Genomic DNA, 22,359 nt, shown 5'->3' with positions numbered 1-22,359 from the left:
CACTGCGGGCATGGTCCGCTTCTTCCACAGCGGCCACCCGCTCTCCTAGCCCATCAATGTCCCTGCGGAGCTCTCGCTGCTCTCCAGCCAAGTCCTGGTTCAGTGTTCGGAAATCTTCCCGCAGGGTATTAAAAAGGGATTCCAGGAAGGACCTTGTAATGGGCGCCTCTCCTTCCTCTCGATGTTGCCCAGTGGAGGTGGTCGTTGGCGAGGGGTGCGCCTGAGTCTACCCCCCCGCCCCCCCTGAGAGGTTTATGCTGAGCATGTCGGCGATCGAGCAATTGCTTTTGCGCCCCCCACTGGCCATGCCGCAGCTGGGTTCAGGGATCTGGGGGTTCTTGTGGTCTTCCGGGGGTCGCTTCCACGCATCTCAGTCTCTGTCAGTGCCCCAGTCCGTCTTGAGAAGGGGGCCAACCCAGGAGAGGAGTCAGCCGGTGTTTTCTTCGGTGCTGGGCCTTCGGGATCGGGGCCGCCGTGGCGCGGATAGCAGGTAGGCTGGGAAGCAGTCCGCGGCAAAGCCCACTCCGATACCGCGCTGCGGCGCCGACCGCGGAGGGCAGAGTCCCCGGCCCAGCCGCAGCGGGGCCCCCAAGCTGGGTGAATGGATGTCTGAGGGCTCGCTGGGACGGTCCGCCCCCTGGCGCGCAGGCCAAAGACCCCTCCTAGCCGACGCCAGTCCAGGCCGGAGCCGGGGACTAAATTTGGAAGTTCCTCTGTGCAGCGCGAGTAGGCCACACCGTCCGCCGCCGTCACCCAGGGCCGCACACGCCTGGGGGGCGGCCCGCCCCAGACTGAAAGGTCTCCCTCCTCCCGGAGTATGGCCTCCGGGCAACGTTATGGGCGTAGTATTGGGCGCTGGGTTTAGGCCCAAAGCCGGGGGCTCAATTTCAGCAACTGCCCGCTGCTCACCTCCATCGGATGTATGATGCTCCCACACCAGCTTCGGTGCTCCGGGGACCGGCCACTCTTGCCAGGTCCACAGCTGAGGGCAAGTCGGGGTAAATAATTGCCTTGCAATGGCATGCAGGGTAAAAGCATGAGTTGTAACGTCATACAATCGGCAACAACATGTAAATAACTGTAAATGAACTGCACTCATTCAGCAGTTAGGAAAGCAAAATCAAGCATATTTGTTTTTGTAATTCTGAAGTGTGATGGAAGCTAAGATTTTAGCGGGATCAAATCAAATCATTACCCTTTACTGGGTGATAACCAAATAATAAATATTCACTGAAACCCGTTTCCCAAAAATTATCATTTTTGTGCAGTGTAGTTTTATCTATAAAACTGTATGTCTGTGCATATTTAGTGACCATTTTAACAGAAAATGTGCTGTCTGCAAATAACTGCGCTACCACGCGATGCTTTGGTTACATTAAAAAATCGCCCACCTCGTGTCCATTAAAGCTACTTGGGACACAAACGTTTTGTAGTGCTAAAAAGTGGGTTGCTGTTCTTATACGTTTGGGCGCACTGCTCTAATGCATTCTTGAAAGACAGCTTTACAAACTGTATCCAAAACTATAATTTCATGTTTGATGCATGCCAATATTTAAAAAAAGATAAGCAGTATCAGTGTGAAATCAATATATAAAAAATGGGTTTCATTCTTTAAGAAAGTCACAAAGCTGCACCAGCAGGCCTGTGACCATTCATTGGTGCAGATTTAGGACTTGCAGGAATTCAGTGATCCTCAGTTGGGAACCTAGGTACTCGACCGCAAGTAAAATCTGAGTTTATTTGCAGCAACATTTTATGAAATCGAGTGAATGCTTAAAAGAGCATTTGCCAGAGCAACTTACAAGACACTACTACATCAGAAACGAAAGTAAGGAAGAGAGCAATGATATATCCCGAACTCTTCTATAATCCGAATTCCACATGTGCTAGCATATTCAGAGTCCTATCGTGGTTGGAATGCTAGTCTTACCAGATCCCATTCATAAGCAGAGCCTCTGCATTTGTAAAGGCTGTGAATATTCAATGATTTGAGATAACTAGATCTCTGGTATTTTTCATAGTTGCAGATAATCAGAAAGGTGCACGATCAGAGCCTTGCTAGAATCCAAATTCTGATCCAACATGAGCCTTGCTATAATCAAATAAGTTATTATCAAATTTCAGATCTAATGAGCATGCTGCTATTGTTTTGCCTCAATACATGGCACCAAATGGGGCAAGTCGATTTGTTTTACATTACAGTCAATTTCTGAAGCTTCTAGTCTCTTGGACAGATAGAACGTTTACAAAATTGCACAACATTGCTGGTTGCTACTTAAAGTCACTCCTCATAATACCCTGTAGGTTCTTAAGGAAGCCACAAAAAAGAAAGCATTTGCCATAGTGGCCAGTGATTCGCCATATTCTTATAGATATTTAATAATCGTGAAATAAAAGGGAGCCTTTGATACAAAGAGTAGCGTTCCTCATTTTGCAGTTTGCAATGTATCTGTGGTGAACAAAATGCACAAAGATCACAACGAGAGTCCTAACCATTTTCTGAGGAGTGAACTGCACTCTCAAATGCATTGCAACCGGTTTGAGACATAGCTCCGTGATCAAAATCATCTTTGACTGCTGTAGTCTTAGGTCATCTCTGTAGGATCTGGGTTAAAGCTTAGATATGTCCTAGTAGAGTGGAATAACGCAAACATTCTCAGAATTTGAAACTCGGTCCGTCAGTGCACAAAGTAACCACAATTTAATTTGTGGTGTTTTAAGGACCGCCAAGTTCTATTTATGTCGAGTCTAATGACTTCTTGTGGACATACTAAAAGCTTCCCTGGGAATGCATTTTGGCCATTGCTTACCATTGGCTTTGTGGTTTCTAACTCACAGTTGCTTACTTTCTATTTGCTGGCTTTATTTGTTTTAGGCTGCCCAGCTTATTCATCCGCCTAGTGTAGCAACCCTTGTGTACTGTATCCTTCTGAGTACTTGTTTTCTGTAAACAGGCCTTTAAATATTGTTCTTATCTTGTCACGTTTGCTGAGCTTTCAAAGACTGAGGTCAATTGTCAGGCTGTCTTCCAAGGGAGCTGGGTCTTCACTTTTCATTTTATGACTTCAAAGTGAGAGAATGTATCTGACAATCCTGCTGGGTACCCATCTGAGAGGAGAGGCTGTATGATGTTATTTTTTCTAACATGCAACAAAAATTAACTGTGCTAATATTTTAGAATTTTTTAGAATTAGGAAATTACAAATGAACCACATTTGTTTTGTAATTCTGAGGTGTGGTGGAAACAAATATTTGAATCCGATCAAAACACATCAATACACTAGGTCATGACATTTCCACACAATCTGTAAAACTGCAAGTCTGTGCAAGTTAAATGTTCATTTCAATTGAAAATGTGTTGCCTATAATGGCAGTGCGCTACCACACCATACATAATCCACACTACGCCACTCTATCTATGCCACTCTGCCACAGTACTCTACGACACTCCACAATGCCAATCCACTCTACGGCCATCTGCTCATAGGACCCTCTAAGACATGCCAAACCACTCCACTCTATGTCCCTCCACTTACCCCACTCCACCCCAATCCAGTCCACTACTCTCCAGTCTGCCCCACTCCACTACAATAGACTCCACTCCAATCTACCCCAATCCATCCCACTTGACTCCAGTTTCCTCTACTCCACTCCATTCTACCCCACTCAGTCCACCCTACTCCACCGCAGCGCATTCCAATCTACCAACTCTACCACTCCCCTCTACAACCTATCACAATCTACCCCACTGTAATCTAGACAAATCCATCCTACTCCACCCTAGTCTAACTCACCCTAATCTACCCCACTCCACCCCAATCTTCACCATTCCAATCTACCCCACCCAATCGACCCTACCCCACTCTAATCTACCACACTCTCTCCAGTTTACCTGACTCCAATATACCCTAATCCACTTCACATCTATACAATCTACTCCACTCAACCCCCAATCTACTCCACTCCACCCCAATATACCCCAGCATGCCCCAGTCCACTCCAATCTACCTCACTCCAGTCCACTCCGCTGCAATCCAAACTACCCCAATCAACTCCATTCCAATCTGCTTTACTCCACCCCACTCTACTCCAGTCTACCTCACTCCACTCAGTCTAACCCAATCAACCCCATGCCGCTTCAATCTACTTCTCCAATCCACTAGAAACTACCCCACTCCAATCTACCTCACTCCACTCTACCTCAATCCACCCACACTACCCTAATCCACCCCACTCCACACCAGTCTACCCCCTCCACCTTAATCTACCCCACTCTACGTGACTCCATTCTACTCTATTGTTATAAAAACAAGCACTGGCGTTGCCGATAGGTTTCGCATTTGGAAAGTTGGAGCTATTGGTTTTGTAAATGACATTTTATATTTATATATTGTTATTGACGATGCCAATAACGATATATAAATATATCAGAAATACTACAGAAATCAGGGGTTAAGAAATACATTGGCAATGGTCTCTGTATGCAAATCATGTCACCCTACCTATCACTGCCTATGTCAAATTGGGAACGATCTCTACTGTTTCGTCTAAGGGCAGGAACTGTGAAATTTTTGCTCTCTTTTCCTCTGGGGTATCAACACCATACTGACCTTACCCCCTGCCCCTGTGACGGTACAAGCACTCAAGACGATTTGCACTTTCTGTTTTTCTGTAAATTTTATGCGAGATATACCAAATGGCTTTTAATCCCATATTTTAGAAAACTTAGACCTCTTACACTTCAGGAATCTTATATGCTGCTGCTCACCTTGGACAATGATGAACTGACATTTCGCACTAGCACTTTTCTAAGACTAGCCATACGCGCACGCAAGACTATGGAAAGTCCTTGAAATCAGATTCAGTCAAAAATACTACTGCTAAAACCTTATAAGTTTATGAAATGTATTGTCTAACCGCTGTATGAATTGCTTTGTCACTATGAAATGTAAATTATTTAACTGTTTTGTATTATGTGTATGTATATGTTCTTTGATGTGTTCGGTACTTTTATGAATTTTAACAAATTCGAATAAAGGTCTTTTGAAACTTGAACTGATATATAAATATAAAATGTCATTTACAAAACCAATAGCTCCAACTTTCCAAATGCGAAACCAATTGGCAACGCCAGTGCTTGTCTTGATAAGGTCCAGGCTCGCCTCCAGAGAGCTGTGAGAGGCGACACTCCCTCTGGAAATAGTGACTAGAAACCGCATTTACTGGTCATGAAATGTAGGCCCAAAAATGTTTTAATGCCGCTGGTAAATACAAAAATGCAAACCATATTGTTTTCGTATACGATAAAGTGACATTAATATCCACGGTAAACAAAAGGCACTTAGGTAATTTGACGAAGAAAACGACATGAAGCAGACCCACTTTGGTGGAGCTTCCCCGCCCCCGTTTAGCCTCAGCTGTGAACAAATTCCAAGCACTGGGGAATGCAGTGCAGATCTGCGCAGAGCGCTGGAAACCGGATGCGGGCCTCACTCAGCTCTAGTCTAGCAAGAGAATGCACTGCATCCTTTCGGTGCTGGTGCCGGGAAACTTGCACGCTGCTGTTTTGATGGCAGAGAGAAAAAGAGACATTTTGGAGGAAGGCTAGAAGTACAGTTAGCACAAATAGTTTTATTAGTTGAAGAAAAAGGCACACACACTGTCAAGCTTTTAAACTAGAAAGCAAAGTGCAAGCTGTGTTTAAAGAGACGCGGGAGTAAAAGTGAAAGCGAAGTGAAAGCGATGACACAGCCGGGCGGCCGTGAGATGCGATCTGTGTTGGGGGAGGGGGAGGGGCGGTTGTGAAGGAATAGAGAAAGTGTAATATAAATCGAAGAGGATGGAGTAAGATACAAGTATAGAGAGAGCGGTAAATGAAGTAATTTGAAGGGAAATGTTTCTCAATGTTTATGAAGGTAGGCAGCACAGGACTGCAGATTGCTCCGATAGCCACGACCACTCAAATTATGTAAATAAACCGGTCTGTGACGTAAGGCTTAAGAGGGTACAAGGGAAGCCGGATGGGGGCGGGAGAGCCTGGTGGGGGGGCGGGAATGCGAGCGAGGGGAGGAGAAGTGTGGCAGGCAGATGCGCGGAGGGAAGCCGGATGGGGGCGGGAGAGCCTGGTGGGGGGGCGGGAATGCGAGCGAGGGGAGGAGAAGTGTGGCTGGCGGATTAGGGAGATGCGCGTGCTTGTGTGGTCACGTGACCCGCTTTTGTGGTCACATGACTCACATGCACTGTGAAGAAAGGGCAGTGGTTTGACGAGTCGATCGAGCCCTTGAATTCTCGCCTATTACATTCGCAAGCGAATGATAATAGGCGAAACCTAAAAAGGGGGGGTATGAGATGGGCTTATGGTAGGTCCAGCGTACTTGCCCTGAACACAGTGAGACAAAGAGGTGTACGCAGTTCCTTGGTGAAGTAGTATTCACCACAATGATCCAAGACCGGGTTGTCTAGCCATGTAAAAGGGGGGAAAAGAGAGGGGGGAAGAAGAGGGAGGAGAGGGGGGAAGAAACAGGGGTCAAAGAAAGAAGTAAGGAGGAGGGGAATTCCTCCTTTCGGAACTAGTACTCTCACACACCCAGCAAGCTAGGTGTCATGCTTCATCATATAAGTATGCTCCTCGTTGGGCTGGCGTGATGGATTAAACCCAGATCAGTTGACTGGGGTGAGTGTTTGATTTGCTCTAACGCTCCGTCCATCATCCCCTTTTGTTTTATTTTAAACCACAGCACACTCATCTGCACTTAACTAGGCCCCTCACCCCCACTGCACCCTTACGGCGAGGAACAAAAGATCTCCGACAAAGAGCCCCTCTAAGGGTGCCCGTTGGGCATTGCAGCGCCGGCCCAACGAGGGGCATGTTCATATGATGAAGCATGACACCTAGCTTGCTGGGTGTGTGAGAGCACTAGTTCCGAAAGGAGGAATTCTCCTCCTCCTCCTTACTTCTTTCTTTGACCCCCGTTTATTCACCCCTCTCCTCCCTCTTCTTCCCCCCTCTCTTTTCCCCCCTTTTACATGGCCAGAGAACCCGGTCTTGGATCATTGTGGTGAATACTACTTCACCAAGGAACTGCGTACACCTCTTTGTCTCACTCCATTCTACTCTACCCGACGCCTTTCCAATTGACCCCACTCCAGTCTATCCCACAGCATTCCATTTTACCCCACTCTCTAATCTACCCCACTCCAATCTGCTCCAGTCTACCACAGTCTGGCCCACTCCAGTCTACCCCACTCCACTCTGATTTGTGCCACTCCATTCCTTTCTCCACTTTATCCCACTCTACCCCACTTCTCTCTTCTCCAATTTGCTGCAGTCTACCCCACTCCAATGCACCCCACTCTACTCAAATCTACTGCACTCCATTCTAACCCATTCCACCCCCCAAAAAACACGTCTCCCCAATAAACCCACTCCACTCCAAGCTTTCCCACCCCACTCTACTCCACTATGATTCAATCTACTCCACCCCAATATACCCAACTCCAGTCTATCCCACTCCATTCTTCCCCACTCCACTCACTACAACCAAATCTACCCCACTCTGCTCTATTCTATCCACTATAAATCGACACCAATCTACTCCACTCCAATCTACTCCAAACCAACCCCCTCCTCCTTAATCTAACCCACTCACCTCCAATCTACACCACTCCAACCTACTCCCCTCAACTCCAGTTTAGCCCACTCTCTGCTCCATCCCAATCTACCCCACTGCACTGTCCACTCCAATCTACCCTACCCCACTTCTCACTACTTCAATCTACCCCACTCCAATCTACTCAACTCAATCTACCACACTCCACTTTAATCTACCACCCCACTCCAATCTACCATTGTACTCCAATCTACCACACTCTACTCTACCTCACTCCCTCCAATCTACCCCACCCCACTCCCATCTATCCAACTCCACCCACTCAGTGTACTCCATTTAGATTAGAATTTGGGGGTCAAATTCTATGATAATCTGTCCGTTAAGACACTAATTATGTCTGTGGTAGGTACTTGCTTTGGTGTACTGCACACCCTAAAAACTTTCCTACAATACCAGCCGTTCACTGCCAAAAAAACGGTTATCCAGGCCCTGAAAACCTCTAGGTTGGACTATTGTAAAGCTCCCTATTTTAGTCTGCCAGAACATCTGTTGGATAGGCTATAGGTGGTCTGAAATGCTGCAGCTAGTTTTCTCCTGAATCTGTCACTTAGAGAGCTTATTTCCCTTCATCTGCGTGGTCTTCACTGGCTTCTTATCAGGGAAATAATCTTGTTCAAGGCACTAGTACTAGTTCACGGGACACTTTACCAGACCAGTGCGGTCTACTTTAGAACAAGGTGCACTGGTCTACTTCAGAACAAGGTTCGGTTTCTATGCTTCGTCAAGAAACCTGAGGTCTGAAAAGCAGTGACTCTTAGAATTCAGTGGGTTAGAGCGGGAGATAAGTCTCTTGCCCATCTAGTACCAGCAGCTTGGAATTAGCTCCCTCTCAAGCTCCACGCAGTAATCAATATTGCAGTGTTTAAAAAAAAAAAAAAAGGCTAAAAACCTGTCTTTGTGTAGGATTAAAACGTCTGGACCATCTATCACATCTGAACTGTGCTTGGCGCCGGGATGCTCCTTGGAATAGCTGTACGCGATACAAGTCAATTTCATCATCATCGTACTCCCTCCAATCTACTCCTCTCCAATGCTATCTACCCCACTCTATTCCAGTCTACCCCAATCTACCCCTCTTCAGTCTACCCAGATCTAACCCACTTTAGTCTAACCCGATATATCCCACTTATGCTACCCTGATCTATCCCACGTCAATCTACCCCACTCCACCCCAATTTATCCCATCCAATCTACTGCGCCAATCTACTCCAATCTACCCCACTGCACCTCACCATGCTACACTCACCCTTCTCAACTCCACTCTACCCAACTCTACTCCACTACAATATACCCCACTCTACCCTTCTCCACTCACTCCACTCTACTCTAATCTTCTCCACTTAAATTTACCCCAGTTGATCCAATTACACTCCACCTCACCCTGCCTCAATCGACCCCATTACACTCCACCCTGCCCCACTACACGCCACCCTACCTCACAACACGCCACTAACTTTGTGCCTTTCTGAACAATAGCCACACTGGTGTACGGCATGGCTAAAATACATTGCCAAAACCAGTGGCTCTAGCATAGGTGAGACCTATTGGCTTTGCCAGTGCTAGTTTACAGTTAGCTTGTGTAGGAAGGTGGCTACCTGACTATGGTTACCCCAGATTTTTTGCCTTGTGTTTAGCTGGTTTTCGACTTAGTTGGCCTGGTTCCCTGCTAATCAGGGCCCCAGGCTATCTGCTCTCTCTGTAAAATGGATTCCATGTACCCTAGGTGCATAACTAGATTGGCTTGGGTCACCTTATCAGCCCCTGTACAGAGCACTATAGGTGCCCAGGGCATAGGTGCATCCAAGGCCTACCAGGGGCTGCAGCATATCTTTTGCCACCCCTGGCTGGCTATCTAAAATTGACACAACTGGCTGATCACTCAGCTGGGGCAAGGTGGTGTAATCACCCCTTGCTTAGATATAGTATGCCTATATCTAAACCTATCTGGACACGTATAAACCTGTGAGCCACTCCTATGGCAGGCCTTAACCATCCTGAAGGCAGAGTGCGTGGTTTAATGTGAGATGGTGCTCTAGCAGGAGCTGAGCCTGTCTGCAGCTGTCGGGACCAATTCCCTTAGCTGTTCCGGGATAATGCCAAACCATATACTATTAAGTGCATTATAATCCTCGCGGTTATATGTCAACTTTGGTTTGGCCAGTCCTGGCGACGGGGGTAGCATTCCACCCCTCTAGAGGGGACGACATGTTACTTTTGCTAAAACGCGGTTGATTTTTAAAAGAGCCTCAGATCCACAAAATGGATGCTTCTGCCACAGACACATGTCTGACCTCCTGCTGCTGACCGAAACTCAGCAGAGGAGGCCTGGACAAAGGATTTCCTGTCACAGGGAGGTGTGACACCACCCCAGACAGGAGATAGTGGATTGTAGCAGGGAGGTTTGAATGAAACCAGACAGTGCCTGGGGAGCACAAGGCTTCCCCTTGCATAATCCGGTCAAACCGGTTCTGGGGCAGCCCAGCCCCAGCTCCAGTGAGACCTGGACAAAGGAAAGGGGGTGTAACCACCCCCCTTCCTGGTCCCACCCATAGGGGAGGGACCTAGCAGGAGATCCACCCCTCAGATTGGAATAAGAGGGGGAGCAGTGCCAATGCAACTCAGATCATCCTGAAATCAACTTTAAACTAAGAAGACGACTGGACTTCGACATTCTGATGATAGAAGACTGAAGAGCATCTCCCTTGTGGCCTAGGAGGGGCCACCCCGTGAACACAGGCACCACCCAGCACCTCGACGTCTGCTTTGCCGCCGCCTCCCGCCGGAGCCCGAGTGCAGAGCCTGACAAGACCCAGCTTCCCAGACTTCTCCCAGCCCGATCCACAGTCCCTGCAAAGAAGGGACCCGTGGAGGCACCGAGAGACGTGGGAGCGGCCATCTTGAAAGACCCCCGAGACGCTGACTGCGCAGCACCCGAGGCACCCTCGACTCTGTGCTTTGGGGTTTGAGAAGCCCCACAACCGAGCAGCATTTGCACCAAAGATCAGCCCTCCAGCATCTCCACGATCTGCGTGGGGCCCTTTTGTTTTGTGCCACTCGACTCGCCATCCCGTCCGCTTGTCACGTGGTCAGCGGCCATCTTGGCGACGAAACCTACGATTTACACTGTGGGTCTGGTTGCTCCAGACCTGCCCTCGCTCCTGTAGATAGGAGTACCCGCTCTGACCTTGCTGGTCCGAGTAATAAGCCTTTTTCACTTTCCCCGTGGCTTGCATTAGCCAAGGCTTGTTTGCTTCAATCGAGTTGCCGACACCGCCATCAGCTAGAGCCTTCAAGGGACAGCTCGTGACCGACTCCTGGACGTCTTTGACCTCTTCGTGTCCACGCAGCTGCAGAGAGAAGCAACCCCTGATCACCTGTTTGCACCCGACTTTGCCTGGTTCCAATCTGGTTCCACGGTGGTCACTGGTCAGTGACTTTGAACATTGTGCCCTCTGCTTTCAGGTCTTCACCGCTTCAGATCCACCCTTGGATCCACCGGACACTTCTGCTTCCCATCGCCTGAAGCATCTTCAGCTCCAAGCGCCAAGAACCTGCGTGTCAAGACCCGACGCCACTTCGACCCTGTGCACCCACGGCCTGTGGGTGAGGTAACATTGCAACGCCGGTGTTCCCACACTGGTACACACCTCTAGGGTCTGTGTCTAAAGTTTTGTTCCTCTAGGTTCAGCGGAAGTATCTTTTAATTCACTTTATCTAACTTTTACGCACCATTGACATTGCATTGGTGCGAGCCGCACTTTCCGTGCTGCACCCGTCTCCTGTGGGCTACTCCCGACTTCAGCATTGCTAGTCCTGACTGCTCCCAGCGAATCTCTAGGCCCTAGGCCTAACCATTGTTCGATAATTGTTCCTTATACCACTTTTATAGTATATGGTCTGAGTGGCCACCCGCCCTCATCCATAATTGTGCAACTTTATATGTTTTACTGTGCTTTTGATTTAACGCTTGTGCCCCTTTCCTCATAAAGAGTACTGGGGAGTAATTTAGAAATAAATACATATATTTTTATAATATATACTTGTGTGGTGTCCTTTCATTTGATTACAGGATTGTATGTGGTAAAACAGCTCGCTTAACACGACCTCTTAAGTTAAGCCTTTAAGGCTGCTTAGTCCATGCTACCACTAGGATAGCTTGTCTAACAAGGTTGACTTACAACCTGACATCTTTGGGGTTTGTTTGGACTGATACCCAGTGGTTCCAGAATTGGAAACACTACATATCAGGCCAACTTCTCACAGCTTGAGTACAACTGAAATGCAGCGATGTCCTCGTCATGCAGTGCTGTTTACATCTGACCCTTCAACTGTGATAGTAGTCTTTTTTTTCTCTTTTTCTTTGAAGGTGGAGGAGCATCTGGCAGTGATGGTGGCGATAAAAAGGCTCAGGCTCCCAAAGGTGGCACTGCAGTAAAGGTGAGTTTACATTCCAGCCTTGTAGACTTACCCCAGTAAGGTACTATATATGTCTCTGCTAGACACTGCATGCTCTGTATCGAAGAGACATGTTTACAATTTGTGGGCTTCAGCCCTCCCATAGGCTTACCATTTGTTTGCTCCATCGTCGCTTTCAAATCCTTCCTTCGCGATTGTGCATGGCATGGCATGGCATTCTTATGTTTACCCTTCTCCCAGAGCATGTACCAAGTACTTGTGTCCATCCACTGTTCCCGTTTTAGGAGCCTCTTTTTCTTTGTTTCAGCACTCCTCACAAGTGTTGCTGCCTCTTCTCCTCCCCCCCCCCCCCCGCCCCACCACCCCCACCTGCCCATCCCAACCAGATCTCTCTCACATCCAACGAAGTTCAACTCTGTATATGAGATTCATTAGTTCAACTCTGTATATGAGATTCATTAGTTCAACTCTGTATATGACATTCAAGACTAAACAAGCATTTGCAATGCAATAGGTCTCGCATTTTCGAGCGTTTGAGCTATTAGCTTTGTGAATGACAATGCTTTTTATTTCTGTTTTTAAAACCTGCAAGCAGTGCATAACCACACACTTTGTTCTTATAGTCCTTGCTTATGAGAACCAAGGCTGGCAGTAAAACAGGCCGTTGCGGCCAGCTTTTCTTCTTGTAAGCAACGCCTATAACTAGAAATGTGTTTACGCACCGCTTGCAGGTTTTCAAAACATCTAAATGCAAGACCTATTGCATTGCAAATGTTTGTTCCTCCTGTGTTCCTCTTCTGCCCTTCCCAATTCTAAAAATAGTTGAAATGTAAAGCATGCAAAAAAATTTGAATATGGTAGTGTCTCTTCAAAATTAATCAGAACGTGTTTTTGTTTTACCTGCAGTAGCATTTTACCTTCGGACATCAGATGATATCACTGTATTGAGAGGAAATTAATCAAGTTTCTAAACATGAACTTAGAAACATTCCCATTAGTGAACTATGAGGCACGTCACGTGTCATATGTACTCTGTGTGGTCTTATTAGACCTCTAGATATACTGTAGATCAAATGCATGAGGTTTTTATACATCGCACATCCTTCACTCATTGAAAGCGATTTTACATTTGATAATAAATTAAAAGAAAGTCTTTGTGAAATAAAATATTTACCTAGGAACAAACAAGGCAGGATTGCTCTCATTTCTGGTTTCACTTTGTGCAATTCAGCCACCGGATGATTATTGATTTCTCATGTTTTTACATCCGAGATCTATGCTCCATTTTTATTCTTGCAAAAACCACAGTTGATGGACAGAATGCAGAACAATGTCATACATTCCCCCCCAGTACAGAGATCTGGGCCTAAATCCATCGTTTTTTTGCACTCCACACCACCCCAGTTTAGACATGGCCATATGCAAATCAGTCTGACCCTGTGCCTCATGGGAACAGTCCAGCCCGAACTGCCAAGCCATGCCTTCTCTGGACCGGAAACAAGCTTCCGAGGACCGGTTTCTGGCATTCCAGCCGTCTTCAGCCCGGCTTGCTTGAATCCAGTGGTGTGGAGAGCATGGGACTCACGTCTGAGCATACCCATCCCATCGGGGTGACAAATGCAAAAACCACAGTTGATGGACAGAATGCAGAACAATGTCATACATTCACCCCAGTACAGAGATCTGTGCCTAAATCCATCGTTTTTTTGCACTCCACACCACCCCAGTTCAGACATGGCCATATGCAAATCAGTCTGACCCTGTGCCTCATGGGAACAGTCCAGCCCGAACTGCCAAGCCATGCCTTCCCTGGACCGGAAACAAGCTTCCGAGGACCGGTTTCTGGCATTCTTCCTGTGTTCCTCTTTTGCCCTTCCCAATCCTAAAAATAGTTGAAATGTAAAGCAAGCAAAAAAATGTGAACATGGTAGTGTCTCTTCAAAATTAATCAGAACGTTATCAGAACATGTTTTTGTTTAACCTGCAGTAGCATTTCACCTTCGGACATCAGATGATGTCACTGTATTGAGAGGAAATTTAATCAAGTTTTTAAACATGAACTTAGAAACATTCCCATTAGTGAATTATGAGGCACGTCACGTGTCATATGTACTCTGTATGGTCTTATTAGACATGTAGATATACTGTAGATCAAATGCATGAGGTTTTTATACATCGCACATCCTTCACTCATTGAAAGCGATTTTACATTTGATAATAAATTAAAAGAAAGTCTTTGTGAAATAAAATATTTACCTAGGAACAAACAAGGCAGGATTGATCTAATTTCTGGTTTCACTTTGTGCAATTCAGCCACCAGATGATTATTGATTTCTCATGTTTTTACATCCGAGATCTATGCTCTATTTTTATTCTTGGCACATGGGAATAGAGCGCAGGTGTCATGTGCAGTCACATGAAAGCTTGGCTTGATTCGGGCTCGAGGGTCTCGGGCGGGTCAAGAGCCTAACATCTGGCTGGAAATTTCAGTGACTCACCCACCTCTAGGTCATGAACCTTTTGAAGTTTATCATTCGAGAAACACTTGTAAGCAGAATGGTGCTTAATCATTAACATATACGCTTTTCAGCAAAAAGTGATGGTTTGCTTGCTGCCTTGAGCAGGACAGATCAGTTATGCTAAATCTAAAGTATGCTTTGCCCAGAAGTAGTGTGCTGCCTGGAACAAGTATATATACACACACACACACATACAGCAAACATGCACCACTGCCTACTGCTTGTTCACATAGGGCCCAGGCCACCGTCGGGGTGGCTTTGAGTCCCCCTACCTTGAGCCCGAGTGACTACGAGTGCATCTCTTATTGGCCGACAGAGGGTTTCTTGCAGTTGCCATTGTGGTCACCTTTTTAGGACTCTTCTGCTGACACTTTAAACTGTACTTGTTTTCTGTTGGAGAAGTTTGCACAGCTGCTGCCTGAGCTAGACCCAAGTCCATCCTGCCAGGTACCACGCATCAGACTAACTAATTTCAGTGTGGTGCTCCGCATCACCGCACTGAAATGCATTGAGCCACAAATTTGCATGATACGTTGGCTGTAACTGAGGCGCTGCAAACCTGTGTGTAGCAGCTGTCCGAGTGCGCCGCCAGTGCTTGCACGCTGCTCCCGCAGGATTGGGGCGCTCCATGGTACTTAACCCCTTCGATGCTCATGACGAGCTCAGCTCGTCATGAGGCACAGTGGAGCTGTGCTGATGACGAGCTGAGCTCGTCATGAACAAGGGGCTTTCCAACAATTCAGCACCGGAGGAAAATTTCTCTAGCAGCCAAGGTGTTAACAGGACTGGCAGCTAAGGTCACTCTGGCAAGCCCACAGTCAGCGCTCCGGCGCTGCTTGTGCAGCTCTGTACAGTAGTACACCCAATAGTAACTAGTACTACTGAGACTGTCTCGTTGGATAGATTGGCTGTGGCGCCGCAGGAGGGGCGTGACGTCCTGCCTCCTACTAAACTAGTGTCACCATGGGATCCAGGAGTGTGAAGGCGGGCGGCTCAGTGGTTTGTGGGTGGCACCACCAGCCACAATCATTATGGCGTTCCTGGCTCTGCTCACAGCAGTCCATGCCGTCTCGAGCAGCGCTGAGTGATCTAGAGCAGTGCTGAGTGACTAGTGCTAGCACAGGCCAGTGCCGCCCACGGACAGGCCAGTGCCGGCCACGGACAATTCAATATTGCCGAGCCCGGTAGGGAGAGTGCAGTGCATGGCATTGTCGGAGTCATGACCTGTGACCGACCGCCACACTCATTCACTGCAGCACCGCCAGGAGAGGACTCTGACAGGCTACCTGAACTAACCAGGCACTGGCGGCAAACTAAAAACTAGCTTTAAAAAATAAACCCTCAGAAGCTGGGAGCAGAAATGGGTGTGAAAAGAGAGGCTGAATTCCAACAGCATGATCCCACCTGCTGAGTCAGAGACTTCTCTGCTCTCTTATGCCTACCTTAGCACTATTGTATTGAATTTGCTTTTATATAACGCTTACAACCCCTGACGAGGCATCGAAGCGTGTTATTCAGGAACTCAAAGAATTTGTTGCAAATCGCTATTAGCATTGGTCGCGTTGCCCTGGAAACAGATTGGTGACATTCGTGTCACCCCACCTCGGAATACGCAGCTCTTGTTTGACGCGCAGTAAATAGGACGACCACAACACAACTTATAAAAAAAAAAAGCAATGGCCGCGCGGCCGTGAAAGTGACCAGGCCGCGCGGCCGTGAAAATGAAAGTAAACCAGTGGTGCCCACGCACCACAGAGGAGCGGTGACGAGGGAGCATGGCAGCGAGGTGAACGCGCGCTGCTGCGCGTGCTAGCCACGGAATGGAATGGGCAGAGCACAGGCAGGACATGCGCCCGCCTTTGCTCAATTGCGTGCCTTTCTTTTTTTAAAAAAAAAACACTCGAAACCCAATGGCTGCCGGCAAAAGCAAAACCACACGCACAAGCGTGTGGTTAGCCTTCGAAACCCCCTACATAAGGTCTAGTGCTGCGCACTGCAACGCTAGGCGCGAGACCTAAAAACTGTTAATGCTCGGGTAAGAAGTAAGCAGGTTAAACATGCTTGAATATAAATGTATGTAGCCACATATTTACTTCCAAAACATTACTTCTTGGGGCTGTTCCTATGTTCACATTCGTATGTGCTCCTCCATTGGTGTTTTATTGCTTCTTTCACTCTGGGCCGGACTGGGAACCAAAACCGGCCCTGGCAAAGTGCTTGGCCGCCGGGGTCGAGGGCGAAGTTGGGGAGGTTGGGGGGGGGGGGGGGGGGGGGGGGGGGGGGATTGCCGAGCACTTTGCCAGGGCCGATTTTCAGCCGATTTTGTTACAGGGCCGATTTTACAGCTATGCTGCAAAAACGGCCCTGTAACAAAAACGGCCCCCAGGGGCCCAAAACCGCCCCCACCCTTGCGGCACACACCGGGGAATTGCCCGGTGCCCGCAATGGCCAGTCCGGCCCTGCTTTCACTCCCTGGCCACGAAAACGCGGCTTTATCTGGGTTTATCCACGCATGGTGCGCGGGAAATCGATCTTAAAGCAGTAAAGATGACCCTGGTCTTCCTTTCCTTGTTGACTTCGGTACAGCCTGATCCACTTTGCTGTTCAATGAAATTGAAGCTGATTTGTATTTTCAGTTTAATCCCATAATTCTCTTTGTTAATTCTGTGTGATGAGAGCTTCTGGCACACGCCGGTAGAAGATGGTACAGAGCAAGAATTCTGGCCGGGATTAGAGACCTGAAGCCGCCACAGGTTTTTGTCAGCTATAAGAAGCAGCTAGGCTCTGCTTCCTCGGCACAGTTTCTCTGTAATAAGGTAAATGTGGGCACGCACTGGAAAGTTCTATACAATCGGACTCCAGCTACAACTTGGTGACTTTGCCCTCATCTGTCATAAGTCTTTCCAGGCTTCTTAAGCTTTTGGACGATGCCAATAACTATCGTCCAATCTCTAGAATTCCATTCTGTGCAAAGGTCCTGGAGAAAATTCTTAATATCCAACTCTCCACCTTCATCTCCTCAAACAATCTGCTGGACCACTCTCAAAATGGATTCAGAGAAGGGCATGGGACTGAATCGGCCCTGTTGACTGCTAGTGAGGATCTTGGTAAGAGCGACTAAACTCTGGAACAGCCTACCCATTACGATTAAAAGTAGTCCGAACCTCATCATGTTCAGGAAATCTTTAAAAACCTGGCTTTTTCAAACCGATATTTAATACACATGCATTTGCTCTGATGTCGATTTTTAATGTCAGCGCCAAGACGCCCCCGGGCATTCGTTGCGCTTTATACATTTTAAAATCAAATCTTAAGTGAGCTCAGATCCAATTTTACTACAGCACACTGCCCAAGAAAAAACAAGCTGTTTCATCTGCCAAACATAAAATAAAAGGCACCGCAAAACCAACTGATTTAATTTCTGCTGTAACTTTGCACTTTGTACTTCCTCTCTGTTGAAGCTCACCTTTTCTGAGAAAATATTCTTTTTGAAATACAAACAGAAAAATAAGTGTACTCTGGTTCAAAACATGTTGCCTTTGATTGGACTAATTGGATGAAAGCAGCAACAACCACTCAACACTTTTGAAAAGCCAATAGCTCTCACATTGTGACTATTTGCAAGCTCAGTGCATTAATATACAGATTTATTTTGTTTTCTTTGAAAACAAAACTTCCCTTGCCCAACAAAGTGCGCGGACTGTGCACGGGAAATTTCACTGCTCACTAATACAGCTTTAATGTTCAATCTGCCAGCACCATTACTTCCTCTGCAATTCCTTCAAGAGGTCATGGTGGAACAAAGATGAACCATTACAAATTGCAAAGTTTTGTTGATGGGTCTAATTATGTACTTGTGCGAAACAACCTGGTGATAAATGTAAGTAAATAATCCAAAAAGAAGTTTGTAGCTGCAAAATACACTTAGGAAACAAGGCTATACAAAGCCTATTAGTCTCACCTCTAGGTCCTAATGGCTTTTCCAATGGTTTAAAACAATGCCCAATAGCATCCTTGATGCTGTGTAGCATAGGTAAAGCATTAAAAAAAAAAAAAAAAAAAAAAACACTTTTGACTCGGCTACCCATGCAATTTTATGGGCATATAGAGGAAAATTGTAGGAAAATAGCCAAAATATAACTGCATTCTGTTTACATTTCAAAGCCATAATATAGATAATTCTAATTGGTAATAACAAATGTTCTACTAGTCTCTGTTCTCACTTGTTCTTCAACAAAAACGGTCCAGTGCTTCTATGGCTGGTTTTGGCACCTGTGACACACGGGGCCCGATTCACAGAATGAACTTAAGACTCAATCCTAAACTTACTACTATTTTGGTATTCACAGAATGCACTTACTCATTTCGGTATTCACAGAAGGCACTTACTCATTTCGGTATTCACAGAAGGCACTTACTCATTTCGATATTCACAGAAGTTAGTAGTCCTAACTTTAGGACTCCTAAATGCCTTCTGTGAATACCGAAAGTCTTAAAATTAGGATTTGTCTCAATTTAGTAGGAGTAAAGTTAGTAGTCCTAACTTTAGGACTCCTAAACTGCTGCGAGGACTTGGGTGGCGGCCCAGTCAGCAACACAGCCGGAGTCACGCTCGCAGGGCAGGGGGCCCGCTGCCGTGAGGAGGAGCCGGTCGCGCGGCCGTAACTGCCCAGTCGAGAGCCCGTGAACGGGAGGACGGAGCGGCAGGGGGGAGAGCGACGGTCTTGTAGGAAGGTGTTGGTGATCCTCCGTGGGGTTGGTGGAAGAGCTGGCGAGCGGAGAGCAGACGGGACCACCATCTTGCGAGGGGTCCGCAGTGCAGCAAGACCGATCGGAGGGGCGGCGAGATGCCTGGAGAGATCGTCGGGGCGGAGGGCACTGTCGAGGCCGGCCCCCCGCTGCTGTGTGAATTGAGGGGTCTGGAGACTCTGCCGTTGCGGAGAGCGCCGCCATTTTGGATTAGGCTGAGGCGGCGGGCCAGAAGGCCGCAGAGGCTGTAGTGGAGCGAGACAGTGGCGGTTGGAGTTGCCCGCCTCTTCAAGGGACAGCGCCTGGGAGCTGACGGCGGAGGAAGACGGGGGCGAAAGGGGGGCCTTGCTGTGAGCGCCGGGGAGCGAAGAGACTGTTCCGGGCCTATTCCCATATTCACATTCCCTGCACCGGCTTGACGCATTACAAAGGGCACTGCCATTGGGACAGAGGCTGCATCATATCCCCCTGCGTGGGTATCTGGCGAACATCTGGGGGCACGGTGAGGAGCCTGGGCGGCAAGAGCCTGTGTGGATGTGAGCGGCGCCCATCCCCCACAGAGCCATAAGCGAGGCTAAGAGAGGCCGCGCTGTGGATCCCGAGGCCCGGGTGCTGAGTGCAGGGCGGCTGCTTGTGTACCCCGGGTGAGCCCGGTTGTGTGCTGCACCGGCGCCGTGGCGCAGTGGGAGGAAAGCGCAGCGACGTCCCGGGGCATCGGAGGCCCGGAGGAGCCGCGGAGCCGCGGTGCTGCGGGGAGAGTCCAGGGAGCCGGAGTATCGGCCGGAGGTGTGGAGGAGGCGGCCTGTGACACAGCCGGTGTGAGGTTGCCTACGCTTGGGGCAGAGAAGTGCTCCGAAGGCGAAGTGAGCGCCCTAGACAGACGAGCCTACACAGGAGTACTGAGGCGAACCAGGGGTGACGCATGGGGCCTTGGTCACATCTGACAGGCGAAGGCGGCGAGGCCTTGAGGAGTGTCCCGGCGAGGCGCCATTGGGTAATTTTGCCTGACATCTGGGGTCCCGGCTGCAGTGAGGCCAGTGTCAGAAGTCCACAGGCCTCTGAGCCAGTGCAGGTGAGGAGGCCCACCGGCCCGGGAGCTGGGAAAAGGTGAGGAGGACACCGCAGGGGCTGACGGCGGCAGTTGCCAGAGCGCCCAGAGGAGTGTGTGGCCCTCTTGTAAGTGTGTGGAAGAGGCCGATTGCCCCAGAATTTGCGAAGCCGGGCGCGGAGGGACGACGAGCGGGTGCTGGCAGAGCGCAGGGAGTTGAGTGTGCCAGACGTGGCGGGTTGGGAGCGTGGATACTGCGACAGATCAGAATCGCCCCGCAGGCGCGGCAGGGAAGGAGGCTAGGCCTACAGTCCGAGGGGTCATAAAATGTCGGCTAGCAGGGGAAACCGCGGCAAGACAGTAAAATACCTTTTTGCGAAAACACAGACCCCCCCCCACAGAAGGACACCGCAGTCCCAGGCCCGAAGAAAATGGAGCAGGGCGCAGACAACGGGTCGGAGCCCATCACGAAGGCGTTTTTGGAATCCCTCTTTACTTCCCTACGGGATGACATCCAAACCTTCAAAACAGAATTTGACAGCGAAATTAAGGAAGTCCGGCGTGAGATGGATGGTCTAGGAGAAAGGGTGGCGGACCTTGAGACCAAAAGCGACAATAAGGACACTGAATTGGCGGCTCTATAGCACGAAATCATCCGCCTGCATGACCAGCAGGTGGATCTTCAGCTTTACATGGTAGATTTGGAGAATCGTTCGAGACGACACAACATCCGGATTCGCAATGTTGCCATGTCCGAGGCCACTCAGGACATGTTTCGCTATGCCAGGGAGCTCTTTAATCATGTGCTGGGGCGCCCATTGGACTCCACCCTCCTGCTCGACAGGGCACACAGAACGGGACCTCTTAGAGCATCGACGGCGCCCCCCTCCAGATATACTGGTGTGTGCCCAAGACTTTCGCACCAAGGAGGAGATACTGCAGAAGGCGCGACAGAAGCACCCTCTCTCGTTCCAGGGTACGTCACCATTGCTTTTCCAGGATTTGGCAGCCCTCACGCTACACAAGCGCCGTCTTTTCAAGTCGGTCACATCCCACCTACAACAAAAGAACATTCCATATAGCTGGGCACACCCCTTCCGTCTAGTCTTCAGGCTGGAGTACAAGCAATACCAGCTCCGATCGGTTTCAGAAGCCTGCTGTAAGTTGGGAATTGAACAACCGGAGACGACCACGAGACCCAGAGAGCCACCTCGGAGACGGAGGAACGCAGGCCCCAATGGCGCCAGCAGCGGCTGCGGAAAAGAGTGAAGAAACCTCCAGCGACGGAAATTGCAGCGGGTCAGCGTGCAGCATTGGAGGCAGTGGCCATAGATGGGGGTGCTGACCCCATGGGGTGAAGGACCCACGAAGATCTGGTGGCATTGTTACCCGTTCAAATCACGTGGCCGTTGGCGGGAGAGTGCTCCCCAACACATTAGTGAGACTACCCCGTGTTGAGAGACTTTTTCCTTTTCATCTCTAGATGAAGGACTACCACAGTTTGCACCTTTGGTTTTTTGGGGGGAATAGGGGTGGTAATTGTTTTTTTTCATGGTGGGGAGGGGGGTTTTGCTGGTACGGGGGGAAGATTCCGGATCCGAGAGAGTGTTAAAATGAAAGAGGGCTGTGAGCTACGGAGACTAGAGGGTCCCGGGTGGTCGGGGCAACTGCGGTACAGACTAGGGCTGATGTTTAGGCCCATGGCTAGAGTCTCAGGGTGTGTATCGGTGATAATTCTTTATGCCTGTGACTGAGTTGTGTGTCCTCACGCTGAATGTGCGCGGGCTTAATAACCCCGTAAAAAGGCGGACGGTGCTGTCTCTGCTAGAGAATTCCAAAGCAGATATCTGCCTCCTCCAGGAGACGCACTTGCTAGCTAAAGACTGCCACAGGCTGAAGTCCCGTCACTTTCCAATGCAAGTTTTCTCCTCCGCATCCACAAAGACTGCAGGGGTGG

General features: G+C 48.7%; 1 protein-coding gene across 1 annotated transcript in view; it reads left to right on the top strand.

Annotated features, from left to right (window-relative positions):
* Positions 1–22,359, top strand: part of PIN4 (peptidylprolyl cis/trans isomerase, NIMA-interacting 4) — a 70,806-nt gene that overhangs the window by 7,210 nt on the left and 41,237 nt on the right. Inside the window, exon 2 of the mRNA XM_086941998.1 lies at positions 12,037–12,107. Within this exon, the coding sequence (XP_086798124.1) occupies positions 12,037–12,107 (71 nt within the window). The remainder of the gene's footprint in view (positions 1–12,036; positions 12,108–22,359) is intronic.

The sequence above is a fragment of the Lissotriton vulgaris genome, chromosome 10, assembly GCF_964263255.1.
Source record: "Lissotriton vulgaris chromosome 10, aLisVul1.2, whole genome shotgun sequence".
NCBI lineage: Eukaryota > Metazoa > Chordata > Amphibia > Caudata > Salamandridae > Lissotriton > Lissotriton vulgaris.
This window is presented reverse-complemented; position numbering and strand designations above follow the sequence as displayed.